Raw genomic sequence first — 17,016 nt, forward strand, 5'->3', positions numbered from 1 at the left:
ATATATATTTCGATATTTACGTGTTGTATCGCTAACATTGGATCATTGGTTATTACATCAATGCATTGATCCAGATTGATGAAACGTTACACCCCTATTAAACCTCCACATGGTTGCGATTAGTGGTTCTCACTCTCAGTGGGGCACGTGGCAAGTTGTTAGTGGATCGCAGAGAATAACTTGAGCCTCCACATGCTATGAGTCTCCGCGGTGTCATGCACAGTTAAACATGTGACAAGATTCGTGGGCTGACTATCACAGAAGCGGAGGCAACTGAGAGTTGTCCTCTGCCACCCGGATTGAGGTGAGTATATGTGCCACCTAAGCAGTGGGAATGGGGAATGTCCTCATCCTCTTGACCTGTCTGTTGCTTCTGATAGAGTACACCACCAGATCCTCCTTTTCACCCAACCTGGGGAATCACAGAAATTGCGATTGGTTGGCTTATGTCATACCTCACAGGCAATTTCTTCAAGGTTTCCTGGATAAGTGTCCATATCACACCAGCTAACCACAGATGTCCCTCAGAGGTCAGTGCTTGGAGCCCTCCTCTTCTCTATCTACACCACATCACTCAAACCAATGATAAGGGCACATGACTTTTCCTACCACTGCTACGCAGATAATATGCAGCTCTACCTGTCATTCCAGCCTGACGACCCCACCGTCTCAGCTAATATCTCTGCCTGCCTTTCGGTTATCTCGGCCAGGATCTTCAGCTCAACATTACCAAGTCAGGACTCTTTCTGATTAGGGATGCACTGACACCACTTTTTCTCTTCCGATCTGAATCCGATATCGGAAATCTGACACCAGTGTTGTTTTTATGCATAATCAGTCTAGAATATCTTTACAGTATTGTGCAGAACTAATTATGGGTACTCTTTAATATGTAAAGAAACACAAACCTCCAACTACACATTATTTCAATATAAATGTGTAGCTCATTAGGAAAAACTTTATTGTTAACTAGTATAATGTAGCAGCAAAATTAACAGTAATTCCAGTATAAGTCATCAGTAGAAAAGCTGAAGACATTAAAAAAAAAATATATATATATATGTATATATTATAATGCATTTTTTTTTTTAGATAATATAATACATATCTCAATCATGCACATTTAGTCACTGATCCACCGGTCTCTCTCTCTCGCTCTCTTTCTTTCTTCCACACTGCTGTCACAGCGCTCAATCTCCCTTGAGTTCTGATTACACACAACTGCATATCATTAGTGGTTAATCAAGGACAGCATATATACCCGCTTTCACACACACTCTTAGTCTGTTCTCATCGATAGTATCTCTGAGACACCACACCATTCTACTATGTCAATCATACCTGTGTCTTCATTATTGCCTGCAAGTATCATAAGACTGTTGTGAGTTATCCGTTCATTGTGTCTATACCCTGTCTGGATATTACTCGCCTGCTGTTTGGCACTCTGCTCAACTGGATTTACTCACAATGTTTACATCACTGTTTCAATCATCTGTTCAATAAACCCTGCTATGGAGTTCTGTAGGGTATCTAGGTTCAGGTTTGGGGAATGTACAATTAATTTTAATGATCGTAATCAATGATTAATCATACGGTTTGAACTAGATAACAATACATTCTAAATCGCCCCAAAAAGGGCTTATATAGTCCAAGAGTCTGCTTCAGATATATATATAGATAATTAAACACAACGAATTATAATTAATTAGGAATATACATCATATGCAGACAGGCTATATTAATTTTCAGAACACCTTAATGGAATTGACCCGTGCACGCGACCAACCAGTTAGATCCGCCTGAACCACGTTGCTCGATGCTCTTGATCAATTTTCCAGAAGGGTTATTCTTAGTATAAGCCTACTCATCAAAAGCACGTTAACTTACTTTGATAATATCAGCTCGTAGCTTTAGATCGCACATTGAAGAGGCTTTGTTTTATGACCAACAAACACAGACAATCAAGCGTATAATTGGGTTTAATACAAGGAACTAGGATATATCACTACACTTAACAAACAAACATTTAACATAGAACAAACATAAAATAAAGTAAAAACAGTAAGGAAAATAAAAGAGATTACAGGGTTCAAACTTGTTACAACAGTTAAACCTTAAGAGCCATCAAGGAGTTACACACTTTAACGCATTGGAATTTAGATGAAATATTACTTGCACAATGGACCTTTGTGTCGCTGAACAAGACTGCGTGTTTATCGTGTCCTCGTGGCGTCCGTGAGATGGAGGATTTCTCTTGGTGTTTCCCCGAGCGTGGGTCGCTCGCGGGGAGTTCAAAGCATCTTAGGAGGAACGGTTGTTGTTGCTGAGAGAGAGTCCTTTCACCCGGAGGGTATCGGACTGCTCTAGAAACGTAAAGTGTTGAGCTTTGTCCGAAGACAAATAAAAGACTGAGATAAACGCCAAATAAAATAAAAGACAAGTCTGATGAAAGTAACACAAAGAAAAAGCAAGAGAGCTTGGAGAGAGATCAGAGGACACAGGACAAGAGAGTAAGAGTTGAAGTGGGAGCAGCAAAAGAGAGAAAGAGTCAATGCCGAAGCCTGACTTTTAAGGCAGGGAGGTCACACCTCCTTTGGGAGAAATGGCCCAATGAGGCTCCTTTGTTTTGGGCGCGAGATGGTTTCTTTGTCCTGCCAAGGCTCTTCAATTGCATAATTTATGACCGGGTCAGGATTTTGGGTTGAATCACTCAAAAGACAGTAAAACATAGCAGAATACCTTTTAATGTAACCTTATATTTATATTCAGCTAGGACAAGTCGTAAGGTTTAATTTGATACCAAGAAACGTGTATTTGGTACACTTAAAAGTGGATATACATTTTAAGGCCCTTTATATAAGGCCTCAGAGTTTAACTACACAACTAAACAATCTTAACTAGTTTGATACTAACAACAAAAATACACAAGCATATGGGGATAAAACATATTTCCTTAAAATTAAGCCTTTCTGGGTTTTAAATGTTAGGAACACATTGTGCCATTCAAAGTCTCACATTCCTTTCCCATCTCAGAAGGGGGTTTTAGAAGGCACGAGGATGTGTGGGGGTTTTATGAACCTCTGCAAGAATGTGTGCATTGCATTCAGAATCAATGACTCCATGATTCTCCTTCATACTCTACAGTTCTTATCTCTGCCTCCATGAGTCTCTCTATGACAATTAACTCTTTCCCTGCCAAACACGGAATTTTCCGTGTTTTATGAAAAAACGCTTCCCCGCCAAACACGGAATTTTCCGGGTTTCCGTGTTTTAGGTGTTATCACGGTAAGGAAGACCCTACGCATGTTTTGAAAGAGTACGCAACTCTTTGATCAAAGAAACAGACTGCGATCGTCTCAAACATGAAGAAGTGGAGTATTGAGAAGCTCAAAATATCAGACATAAACATGCCTTTTTCTCAGCTTTTTGTCTGAAATGTTGTTTTTTGACAAAACCGACCTCTGTTCAAGTCGCAATAAAAAAAGAACAAATGAAGATAAAATAAAATCGGTTTTTTTGCCTAAAAGCAGAGGCCTAGATCTTTATTGTGATACATAGCATCTTCATATATTCATGGAAGAAAATATTCTGCGGCCATTAAAATTTAGTGAAAATCGTCAAAAACCCTGGCGGTGGCTGGCAACTTTTTTTTAAAAACGCTGGCGGGGAAAGAGTTAACGTTTAAAACCTCACGCTTTTATTTTGACATTCAGATAGTACTGTATGTGTCTGTTTGTAGGCAAGTTCACAGTAGTTTAATAAGCTTCTTATTCAAATTCTGGTCAAATGCCCCTCCAGTGCCATTCTAAATGCATATTATAAGTGAACCGAATTATTGAGCATCTACATCCGACATGTTGTTCGTGAGTAGCGCTCAAATATCGCACACCACTGCTAAGGCTAAAAATAGCCGCGTACGTGCATGTGTGTGTATAAACAGAGCAGCGCCATTCACTAATGCGCTGGAGCTGCATGTGCATTTTATATATTAACTTACTAAAACAGCTTTTTGTGATTTACAGAGCTATTGCAAGTCATATGAACTACTTTAATTGTGTTTTAATTGTTCTTTTGTCATTTTTGGAGCTTGACAGTAACGAACATGACTAACAAACACAGTATCGGATTTGGATCGGGCTCATCAGACCGATACCCAATCTGTTTGAAAACATCAGTATCCGAGCCGATACCGATCCCTATTTCTGATCCCAGTCTTCCAATCTGTGGAGCACAACCTCACCATTCATCTTGGTTTAACTACACTAATGGCAACCAGGACAGCACGGAACCTAGAAGTGGTGTTTAAATAACTTTTAACTTTGCAGCCCACATCTAGTCAACAGCCCGGTCTTGCATGTTCATGCTTTACAACATCAGAACTTTCCTGTCTGAATATGCTGAACAGCTCCTGGTTCTGCAGCTCATGGTCCAAGCTCTTGTCATTTCAGGACTAGACTACTGCAATGCTCTGTTCACCAGCTTCCCAGCTAGCAAGATTTAGCCACTACTGATAGTTCACAACATGGTGGCGTGTCTGGTATTCAATCAAGCAGCACTCACTTCACCACCCCTCTGAATTTTATTCCAATGGCAATCTGTAGCTGCCAGCAACATATTCAATGCTTTGACTTTGGCCTTGGACAGCCAATGGGAATAGGACTCTCATCCTTCAACTCACTCCTTTCTGTCCCCACTCGCTCTTTACCATCAGTGAAAAAGCGGTGCCTGGTGTTCAAATCACAATGAGGCACAAAATCCGTTACACAATCACTGAATTTATCTGTTCCTCTGTAGGAAAATGCACTCCCAACAACCCAATCTGTGGAAACCATCTCAACATTCAAGACACAGCTGAGAACTTATTTCAATCACGAGCACATACCCTAACACAATAATAGCAATTATTTCATAATTATAAAAAAATACACTTCCCTTGTATTTCTTTCTTACGCGCTAGCTCAATAATATTCTAGTTACTCTTGGAATTTGGCAGTGTGGTACTGCAGATATTGTTGACTTTTCTACGACAAATTGCTTATGTTGCTCATTTCTAATTTGCTTTGGATAAAAGCATCAGCATAAGTCTCTTTGTATAAAAGCATCTGCTAAATGACCAAATGTAAATAAAGATTTTTTTTTTTTTAAATCAATGCATGTTTTCCACTGACTAGTTTTTGCTAAACGATAAAAGAAAAACTTGACTGTTGTATGAAAAAAAATCTCAATCATTATTTTTGCTCCAGAAACTCTTAAAATATCCCTTTCTTAACACACTCTTATACTCATGTACATTAAGAGAAGGAAAACCGCCAACTAGCATGAAACTAGCCCACTCGCACAATCTTTATACAAGTAGCAAATAAAAAGAAACCCTTAAAACTATTGCAATATTCAAAATCTTTATATCTAAAACAAAATCACCAATATCAAATATACTGTTCTTCATAGTTGTTCTTTCATTGGTTGTGTAGACAGAATCTGGTGAGTTTTTCTCCCCTTACCAGGTTGTTTTTGGTTTTGGCCACGTTGGGGTCGTCAGCACCCAGTTTGTTCTCATAAATCTCGAGGGCCCTGCGGTAATAATATTCCACTTCCTCATACTTCCCCTGATTCTGACACAACAGAGCCAGATTATTCAGCTGCTTTGCCACATCAGGGTGGAATTTCCCCAAGACCTGCAAACACATGCACAAACACACAAACTATATACAATTTTGCAGTTTGTGATATTATCATGCCAATTAAACACATTTCCCTCCATATCCGCATTACTGTTATGCATCCAAAGAGTATTTGAGTTTTTTTGTAGTTCCCAGTACTCATAATGATGATTATTATTACTGTAAAACATTAATTTTTAAACTGTATTTTTTTTAAATCAATTGTATTATTATTATTAATAAAGGTATTAATTAAATGCAGTAAAAAAAGAAATACTGGCAGGATATACAGTATTGTGCAAAAGTCTTGTTTCACAAAAGCATATGTCTTAAGATGGTTATTTTTATCTTCAGCTTTAGTGTCAATAGGAAATATAAATGTTATACTCCCAAACTTTACTTTTGCAAATAGAAAAGCTTAGAATAGAAGAACAGGTGGACCTGCAACAGATTTCATGGCCCCCACAAAGCCCCCCACAGATCATCACGCCAGTCTGAGATTACATGAAGAGACAGAGGCAATTGAGACAGCCTATATAGATAGAAGAACTGCAGTGAATTATCCAAGAAGCTTGGAACATCGTACCTGCAACAACCAAGTAAAACTGTGTCCAGGTGTACCTAGGAGTATTGGTGCCGTTTTAAATGCAAAGATGGCCACACCAAATATTGATTTAGCTTTTTTTATGTTTACTTGACTTTGTATGACATTAAGTGATAAATTAAAACTATATATGTCATTATTTTGAAGACATCCTCACTATGCAACATTTTTGAGAAGTGCCTAAAACTTTTGCACAGTACTTTATATAAATACTTTACCATGTAAATACGTATACACACATATACATATATATATATATATATATACACACACATATATATACATATATATACACATATATATACATATATATACATATATATATACATATATACACATACATATACATATATTTATTTATTTTTTTAATTATGGCAGTGGAGGCAAGTCAGAAGAGGCAAGGGAAGCTGAGTCTCCTTCTGCATTTATAACAAATCACTGACAGAATCAAAATATTAACTGTCCAAAAAAACAGGCATCATTTTCTTTATAGCAGGGCTAGTGAAATTCAGAAAGCTCAGGGGCCGCAAAGCTAGATCACTATAGCTTTGAGGACTATACAGTATAATTTGTTTTAAGATTTATTTCTTAATAGATAGTTATAATTATACGTGTATGTAATATATATATATATATATATATAGGGGTGTAACATTTCAATTTTCCCATGGTTTGGTTTTAATTTTCAAAGAGCCACTTTGAAATCTGCTTTACCTCAGATTACACTAAAAACTTTTCCCAGCTTGTATAACTAATTCGCATACATGTTCTCCAGTTGATTGACAGGCGATATCTGTATCTAGAAGATGATTGGCTCTTTTACCTGTAAGTCGGGACTTCCTTTTCTACAATCATTGCGCCAATTTCTCCCATTAATTTTAATAGAAGTGACCCATCTCTGCGAAAAAGTTTCTACCATTCGCTCTCATGTAACATCTGCTACGATCAGATATTCGTTGTTGTTTATTTCATTCGTTACATCCTTTGCAGTTATTTCCCTCTCTAACTGTGCTGTGATTCAGCAGTACAGAGAACTACTGTGAATAGTCTTGAAAATGCACACCTTATTTAATAAGCATTTGACAGGCTATTGATAAATATTTTTGATGATGAAATCATAACGAGGGCCGCAAAATATGGCGCAAGGGCTGTATGCGAGGTCTGCTTTATTGAATCATTTCTTAAATATTTGATTTCTCAATATGACTTTGCAGTGTTATATATTTATATATATTTTTGACAGGGTTCGTGAGATACACCCATATACAGGTTGTTGAATTTCCATGAAAATTGTGTGAAGTATTTTCTTTTTAAAGTGTGCTTGAGGTGTAGGGTCTGCAAACCTTCTCTCTGATCTCCAGCGCTCTCTTGCACAGTGGCTCTGCCTCCTTGTGTTTTCCACGTTTGCCGTACAGTACAGCGAGGTTATTAAGCGTGGCAGCCACAGCGGGATGATCTTTACCCAGAGTCTTCTCTCTGATGGCCAGAGCATCATTCAGCAGGTGAGCTGCCTCTTTATACTTATTCTGATCCCTGCAAGAAGGTACAGAAATTTCAATCCACTTTATGTAATAAGAGCACTAGCACATTTCAGCTATCCCATACAAAAATGGTGTAGCCAAACCATGGAACAGTAACGGTATATATGATATAACATGATACGGAATGATAACCATATTTATGGAACATGGTATTTACATGGTACTCACCAGGTACTTAACAGAATACAAAAGTTTAGTATAAGAATACCATATAAACTATGTTAGTGCAATATCTCAAAAAACAGTGTGTGGTGGTGTGTGGTGGTGGTAAAGCCAAGGACATGGATTCAATGGACAAATGTAAATGTATATCCCAAATGCACTGTATCCATAATGCTAAAAGTTACTTTTATAATACTTATAAACTGCACTTTATACTTATAAAGTACAGTTGAAAACAGAAGTTTACATACACCTTAGCCAAATACATTTAAATCAGTTTTTCACAATTCCTGACATTTAATTGTAGAAAACATTGCCTGTCTTAGGTCAGTCAGGATCACTACATTAGTTTAAGAATCTGAAATGTCAGGAAATAGTTAGAAGTTTGCATACACTTTGTGAATATTTGGTAGCATTGCCTATAAATTGTTGAACTTGGGTCAAATGTTTTGGGTAGCCTTCCACAAGCTTCTCGCAGTAAGTTACTGGAATTTTGGCCCATTCCTCCAGAGAGAACTGGTGTAACCGAGTAAGGTTTGTAGGCCTCCTTGCTCGCACATGCTTTTTCAGTTCTGCCCACAAATGTTCTAATCAGATTGAGGTCAGAGCTTTGTGATGGCCACTCCAATACCTTGAATTTGTTGTCCTTAAGCCTTTTTGCCACAACTTTAGGGGTATGCTTTGGGTCATTGTCCATTATGAAAACCCATTTGCAACTGAGGTTTAACTTCCTGGCTTATGTCTTGAGATGTTGCTTCAATATATCCACATAATTTTCCTTCCTCATGATGCCATCAATTTTGTGAAGTGCACCAGTCCCTACTGCAGCAAAGCACCCCCACAACATGATGCTGCCACCCCCATAATTCATGGTTGGGATGGAGTTCTTCGGCTTGAAAGCCTCACCCTTTTTCCTTCGAACATAACGATGGTTATTATGGCCATTTGGTTTTATCAGACCAGAGGACTTTTCTCCAAAAAGTAAGATCTTTGTCCCCATGTGCACTTGCAAACTGCAGTCTTGCTTTATGGCGGTTTTGGAGCAGTGGCTTTTCCTTGCTGAGCAGCCTTACAGGCTATGTCGAAATAGTACTTGTTTTACTGTGGATATAAATACTTGTCTACCCGTTTCCTCAAGCATCTTCACAAGGTCCTTTACTGTTGTTCTGGGATTGATTTGCATTTTTTTGCAACAAACTACGTTCATCTCTAGGAAAAAGAATGCATCTCCTTCTTGAGCAGTATGATGACTGTGTGGTCCCACAGTGTTTATACTTGCATACTATTGTTTGTACAGATGAACGTGGTACCTTCAGGCATTTGGAAATTACTCCCAAGGATGAATCAGACTTGTGGAGGTCCACAATCTTGGCTGATTTCTTTTGATTTTCCCATGATGTCAAGCAAAGAGGTCTTTATAATACATCCACAGGTACACCTCCAATTCAGTAAACGTCCTATCAGAAGCTAATTGTCTAAAGGTGTTATGAGTGCAGGATGAGGCAGACAAGGAGTTTGGATCTACGTGCGGGTTTTATTGAAGACAAAGTGAAAACAAGCAAGACTGGAACAAAGGAAATAACCACGATGGGTAAAACGAAACTAAAACACGAAACACTGGAACTGGGAATACACGGCTGGAATGAACACGGGAAGAACATCAGCGACATCACAACAGTTGAGACAACGAACGACAGGGTAATGGAGGAACAGCAGGGTTTAAATGCACAGACACATGAGGATACAAATGACAAACAGGTGCGAACAATGACATAGTGATGGCAGTGATGAGAGCAGGGAACTATGGGAAATGTAGTGCATGACAGTGACATGTGAAACGCGGGGCAGACAACAGGGAATCGTAACAGAATCCCCCCTCAAAGGATCGGATTCCAGACGATCCTAAAACACAAAAACAGAATCGTCCAGGGGATGGAGGGGGGCTAGCAGACCAAAAGAGGGCACCAGGGGCAAACAGACAGTCCAAGGGAACACAAGGGGCAGACAGACAGTCCAAGGGGCACAAGGGGCAAACGGACAGTCCAAGGGGGTACAGAGGGTAGGCAGGCAGTCCAAGGGGCAGGGACAGGTTCAGGAGGCCTGGGAGCTGGCCACAGGGCAAGGACAGGTTCAGGAGGCCTGGGAGCTGGCCACAGGGCAAGGACAGGTTCAAGAGGCCAAACCGTGGGAGACGGAGCCGTGGGAGGCTCTGGAGGCGGATCCGAGGGAGGAGGCACCGTAGGAGGCTCTAGAGGCGGAGACCTGGGAGGCTCTGGAGGCAGAGCCCAGGGAGGTGGCGCCATAGGAGGTTCTAGAGGCGGAGGCCTGGAGGGCTCTGGAGGTGGAGCCGCAGAAGGCTCGGGAGGCGGAGCCGCAGGAGGCTCGGGAGGCGGAGCCCTGGGAGGCTCGGGAGGCGGAGCCCCGGGAGGCTCGAGAGACGGAGCCCCGGGAGGCTCGGGAGGCTCGAGAGACTTGAGAGGCGGAGCCCTGGGAGGCTCGGGAGGAGGAGCCCTGGAAGACTCGAGATACTTGAGGGGCGGAGCCCTGGGAGGCCCGAGAGGAGCCCAGAGAGGTTCGAGAGACTTGAGGGGCGGAGCCCTGGAAGGCTCGGGAGGAGGAGCCCTGGCAGACTCGAGAGACTTGAGGGGCGGAGCCCTGAAAGGCTCGGGGGGGCACTGGCTCGCTGACGTCTGAGGCTACAGGCGCTGGCTCGCTGACGTCTGAGGCTACAGGCCCTGGCTCGCTGACGGTAGGGGCTGCAGGCGCTAGCTCGCTGACCGTGGCAGGCGTAGGCCCTGGCTCGCTGACCGTGGCAGGCGTGAACTGGGGAGCGGAAGCCTTTCTTCTCCTCCTCCAGGCAGACGAAGATGGCAGCACTGGCTCTTTGACCAAGGCAGGCGTGAAGGGACGAACCATGGGTGAATGGAGGGTTACCACTGTGGGAGGAGGGGCAGGGTTCTCCTCGACGACGCCCACGGTGAATGGTGAGGCGCAGGCTAGCAGAGTCTCCTCAATGTACTCGCGGAGCATCCAGTCGCGCGTTGCCAGCGGCAACCGCTCCTTGAGCGCACAGTTCAGATTAGCCCGGAAGAACACCACCAGGGAGGAGTCAGGGAAGTCGGTGGCTCTCGCAATCGCGAGAAAATCGCAGATGTGCTCTTCAACCGGACGGTTTCCCTGCATCAGGTTGAGCAGCTGACAGTTCACTTGTAGAACCGCTAGATCCATTGGGTCGTTTGTTCTGTTATGAGTGCAGGATGAGGCAGTTTGGATCTACGCGCGGGTTTTATTGAAGACAAAGTGAAAACAAGCAAGAGTGGAACAAAGGAAATAACCACGATGGGTAAAACGAAACTAAAACACGAAACACTGGACCTGGGAATACACGGCTGGAATGAACACGGGAAGACGAACATCGGAACACAGGAACATCAGCGACATCACAACAGTTGAGACAACGAACGACAGGGTAATGGAGGAACAGCAGGGTTTAAATGCACAGACACATGAGGATACAAATGACAAACAGGTGCGAACAATGACATAGTGATGGAAGTGATGAGAGCAGGGAACTATGGGAAATGTAGTGCATGACAGTGACATGTGAAACGCGGGGCAGACAACAGGGAATCGTAACAAAAGGCTTGATGATATTTTCTGAAATGTTCCAAGCTGCTTAAAGGTACAGTTAACTTGGTGTATGTAAACATCTGACCTACTGGAATTGTGATCGTCAATTAAAAGTGAAACAATCTGTCTTTAAACCATTGTTGGAAACATTACTCATGTCAAGCACGTAGTAGATGTCCTAAATTACTTGCCAAAACTATAGTTTGCTATAATCTGTGGAGTAGTTAAAAAATAATTTTCAATGACTTCAATCTAAGTGTATGTAATCTTCTGATTTCAACTGTATATTCACTAGCAGCCAAAAGTTTGGAATAATGTACAGATTTTGCTCTTATGGAAAGAAATTGGTACTTTTATTCTCCAAAGTGGCATTCAACTAATCACAACGTATAGTCAGAACATTAATAATATGAAAAAATACTATTACAAAAAAAAAAGAAAAAAACTAATTCAAAACTACTTCAAAGAGTTCTCATAAAAAAAATCCTCCACGTGCAGCAATGACAGCTTTGCAGATCCTTGGCATTCTAGTTGTCAGTTTGTTAAGATATTCAGGTGACATTTCACCCCACACTTCCTGTAGTGCTTGCCATAGATGTGGCTGCCTTGCTGAGTACTTCTCACACACCTTACAGTCTAGCTGATCCCACAAAGGCTCAATGGGGTGAAGATCCATAACTCTTTTTCCAACTATCTGTGTTTCTTTGGCCACTCTAACCTTTTCTTTTTGTTTTCTGTTTAAAAAGTTGCGTTTTCTTTGCAATTCTTCCCATAAGGCCTGAACCCCTGAGTCTTCTCTTCACTGTTGTACATGAAACTGGTGTTGAGCAGGTAGAATTCAATGAAGTCTCTGATATTAACTATCCTCTTGTTTAGTTGTACATCTGGGCCTTCCACATCTCTTTCTGTACTTGTTAGATTCCTTTGTCTTTGAAGACTGTAGTGAACACCTTTGTATGAAATCTTCAGTTTTTGGCAATTTTTGGCAAGTTTCTAGAGAAAGCAGTTTCCTTTTTGCCATTTTTGTCCTAATATTAACCTTAAGGCATGCCAGTTGCAACTTTTTCATTGCATACTTTGGCAACTCAAAAACAAACACAAAGACAATGTTAAGCTTCATATAACGAACCAAATAGCTTTCCATAGTGTTTGATGGGAAGTGATTTTCTAGTACCAAATTAGCAATTTAGCATGATTACTCAAGGATAAGGTGTTGAAGCGATGGCTGCTGGAAATGTAGCCTGTCTAGATTTGATCAAAAATGACTCTTTTCAAATAGTGATGGTGTTGTTTTTACATTAGTGATGTAAAAATCATGTTTTACATTAGTGACTATAATTTGTGATCAGTTGAATGCCACTTTGGTGAATTAAAAAGACATTTCCTTCCAAAACAGCTAAATCTGTACATTATTTCAAACTTTTGGCCACCAGTGTGTGTGTGTGGGTATGTATGTGTGTATATATATATATATATATATATATATACACACACACACGTGCTCAAGTAATACTTGTTACTTAAATATTACTACTATGGCATCAATTTAAAACGTTAACTCTGTGCAGATAATTAAATAAAAATCTACGCAATTAATTATTTCCCCTGACTGTACGTAAATTACGTAATAAGGATTTCTCTAACCATTTGAGCATTTTAAACCACCTTGATGTTTCTACAAATCCAGACCAGTAAGGGGCAGTCAGTGCAGCCACAGTTTAGGGTTATACTGACAACGTGCCTCGTCAAACCATTGAGAGGAGCATAGGTGGGCACTGGGCAGCGGAAGACCCATTTGATCCTACAGCACTCAAATGCAGAAGGACCGAGCACAACAAAATGCAGGGATCCAGAGAAATTTTTTTCAAAGTTTGAAGCTACGTTTAACTTGACACAGTGTCCTAAAAATTGGAATTTAAGCCACAAGATGATGAAAACCAGTGAGATGCAACGCAACCAAATTGAGACGATCCAAAAGCAGCTGTCTGATGTAGATGGTGAGAGCCCTGTGAGAGATTTACAAACTCAATTGCTAAATGGATTGCTTTCTAGAGTAGGCCAATAATATGCTTATGTTTAATGATATGGAATTAAAAAAAACAATAAATAGAACACTAAAGACCCTTTTTGTATTATCTAATAATAAATGCTTTACTTATGTACTCCTATAATAATGCAATGCATTTCAATTTTTACATTATATTTACAATTATTTAATTATCATATACTAAATTGTCTTTAAGGGCCTGCTCAGCAATTATTGATATACAGTATGTGATTAATTTGATTATTAAATTGGCACATAATGTAATTAATCAATTAAGATTTTTCATCAGTTGAAACTATTTGTAGTGTCTTCCAGGCAGTAATCTCTAACCTGTACACCAGGGCGAGAATGTTGAGCATGGTGGCCACATCTGGGTGGTCATGTCCGGATGTTTTCTCCAGGTCTTCCAGAGCCTGTTTGCAGAGTGGCACAGCCACCTCGTACCGGCCCTGAGAGGCATACTGGATCACCAGGTTGTGGAGGGTTCGGAGGCGAGCTGGGATCTCATACCCTCCCTGCTGCGCCGCCACTTCGCCGCTGGGCTGAGCTGGAGTGGTAGGATTAAATGTAGCGATTAAAGTTAAAGGTCAGGTGTGACTGTAACATGGCTACAGGGCTCTGTTCTAAAGTGGATTAAAATGCTTTTGGATGAATGGCTGCTTCCTTTTTTTGCATACTTCTACTATGCACTACAAGTATGTATTTCACTGATGGTGAGAGAGTACATACATTAGTTTAACTCGAGTCTGAAAGACTATAAAGACAACTTGAGGCGTGCATGTATCAACTGTTTGTTTGCTTGCACGGTCAAATGGAGAACACTATGAAAGCTAGAATTTGACTGTCCACATACGCTACCACACACATAAAAACTAAAGTTCTTGAAACCACAAAGTCTTTTATAAAGTACTGTTTGCATTTAAATGTAAATGAAGCGTTGAGCTAAAGTCATTGGAGCACATTGATGTCTTCAAATGCTGTCTAGGCAGCTTACTAGTGATTGTACAAAGCATCTTTTTTTTTTTAAATGTTTCTCTGTGAATGCCTGCATGCCACATGTAGAGCACTCAAATATACTGTATTTCATAATCATTTCTCAAATGTATCCTGATAAAGGCATCTCCGTTTCTCACCTGGCCCCTGGTCATCATTATTAGGGAAAAGATCATCAAGATTGTCCTTCTCCTTCTCTACTGGTTTCTCCTCTGAGGGTGAGGTGTCCTCATCCAGCTTGCGGATCTGATTCATGAACTCCAGATGTTTCTTTTCCTCCTCCAGCTGCGCGATGCTCTGCTCGCTCTTCTGCAGCTTGTGCTGAGTGCTGGCCAGCTCGTCCCGCAGCCACTGGTTCTCTTGACAGAGTCGACGCACCTGGGCACGCAACTTCTGCTTTTCAGATTCCACAGTGCTCAGATGACCAGACAGAGCGATGATCACCTGAAAAAAGACAGATGATGTTAGTCCTCCTTTACCTTTAGGTTCATATGTGGATATAGCAAAGTTCATAACGTATGTTACATGTGGCTTCTGTAACTAGTTTCAAGAAGTTTCCAAATTACAATTCCAGACTAGATTGTTACAAAACTCAATAACCCATAACCCAAGATCATGTAGATATACACTACAACATCAGGAAGATAAGACCCTTCCTCTCTGAACATGCCACACATGCTTGAACATGCTTGTTCAGTCACTTGTCATAACTAGACTGGACTACTGTAACGCTCTCATTGCAGACCTCCCTGCATGTGCAATTAGACCTCTGCAAATGATCCAGAATGCAGCAGCACGTCTGGTCTTTAATGATCCAAAGAGAGCACGTTACACCACTCCTTGTCTCTCTCCACTGGCTGCCGGTTGATGCATGTATTAAATTCAAGGCTCTGATGCTGGTCACGTGTAGTGACCAACATGTTTGTTTGCATTTATAGTTCTGCATTTGTGTGTCGGTGAGGTTCTGTGGGTACACAGCCAAAATGCTAGCAATATGTTTCATAAATAAACAAAAGCCATGCAAGCAATGTAATTTCTGAATCCAAAAGTATTTATTAATTTAATGTAGCATCAATAATTTTATCTTAAGTATATATTATTTATTATACTACTATTATTAATAATACGTAACTATTTTGACATACTTCTGATGTTCCATGCTGAAAATAAAATCTAATTATTGAATAACTACTCTAGTTGTTTATAACAAACTCTTCCCAGGTGCTTTTTAATTAGCTGACAAATTAGAAGGGTTCCGTTTACATAATTTATGAAATATGATTATTTCCTGTACTGTCAAACATAAGGTCAAATCATCACGCCGATCAGAAGGTTTGCGAGTAGAATACAAATCATTATTTCACTCACATATCAAATTAATATCAAGTAAAGGCCCAGAGAAAAAAACCTTTGAGTTTATAAGCTGTAAACATATCTTTTGGCACACAAACAGAATAAGAAAACAGTAGGTGCTCCAGATTAAGACAATTATTTTAATGATCCCAAGTCCAAATACAATGTAATATAATGCATAGATATTAAAATAATCTTGGCTAAAATGCAACACTACCTCAGATATCCTTGTTATCATCCTGAGGGGTGGTCTCTGGTTAAAGTGGACCAATCACAGTGGTTGTGGTCCGTGTTGATGCGACGCACAGTTACATTTTTGAAAAGGTGCATGTCAGGCTACGCCGTATGTTCGACGGACTTATAAATTGGCCTTAGTTCTAAGCCCAGACCCTAAATCGAGCTTTTGCTTTGGTCAATTAAATGTTAGACCTAGACCGTAAAATGTTAGATTTAACTATAATGTTAGATTCAATCCAAGCTAAAGCTGTAACTATAACACTATAGGGTAATAACATAGGATATACTTTTTTCTGTGTGCCGTTCTTGCAAAAGTATACTCTTTAAAAAAAAAATGTATCCCCTTTTCTTCCAATTTGGAATGCCCAATTCCCACTACTTAGTAGGTCCTCGTGGTGGCACTGTTACTCACCTCAATCTGGGTGGCGGAGGACAAGACTCAGTTGCCTCCGCATCTTATCACGTGGCTCGTTGTGCATAACACTGCAGAGACTCTGCATGTGGAGGCTCATGCTACTCTCCGCGATCCATGCACAATTTACCATGCTTCCCATTGAGAGCGATAACCACTAAATCGCAACCATGGAGAGGTTGCCCCATGTGACTCTACCCTCCCTAGCAACCAGGCCAATTTGGTTCCTTAGGAGACCTGGCTAAATTCACTCAGCACGCCCTGGATTCAAACTCACAACTCCAGGAGTGGAAGTCAGCTTCAATACTCGCTGAGCTACCCAAGCCCTCAAATGTATACCCTTAACTATGAGGCGCATACAGAAGCAATGGGGATTC

At 40.6% G+C, this 17,016-nt stretch overlaps 1 protein-coding gene across 1 annotated transcript in view; it reads right to left on the minus strand.

The window, feature by feature from the left end:
• The window catches only part of LOC127649225 (kinesin light chain 2-like), a 61,150-nt gene that overhangs the window by 26,594 nt on the left and 17,540 nt on the right, over positions 1-17,016 (minus strand). Inside the window, 4 exon segments of the mRNA XM_052134234.1 lie at positions 5,502-5,675; positions 7,608-7,797; positions 13,975-14,191; positions 14,778-15,081. Coding sequence (XP_051990194.1) covers positions 5,502-5,675; positions 7,608-7,797; positions 13,975-14,191; positions 14,778-15,081 — 885 coding nt within the window.

This window comes from Xyrauchen texanus, chromosome 1 (genome assembly GCF_025860055.1).
Source record: "Xyrauchen texanus isolate HMW12.3.18 chromosome 1, RBS_HiC_50CHRs, whole genome shotgun sequence".
In the NCBI taxonomy this organism is placed as follows: Eukaryota; Metazoa; Chordata; class Actinopteri; order Cypriniformes; family Catostomidae; genus Xyrauchen; species Xyrauchen texanus.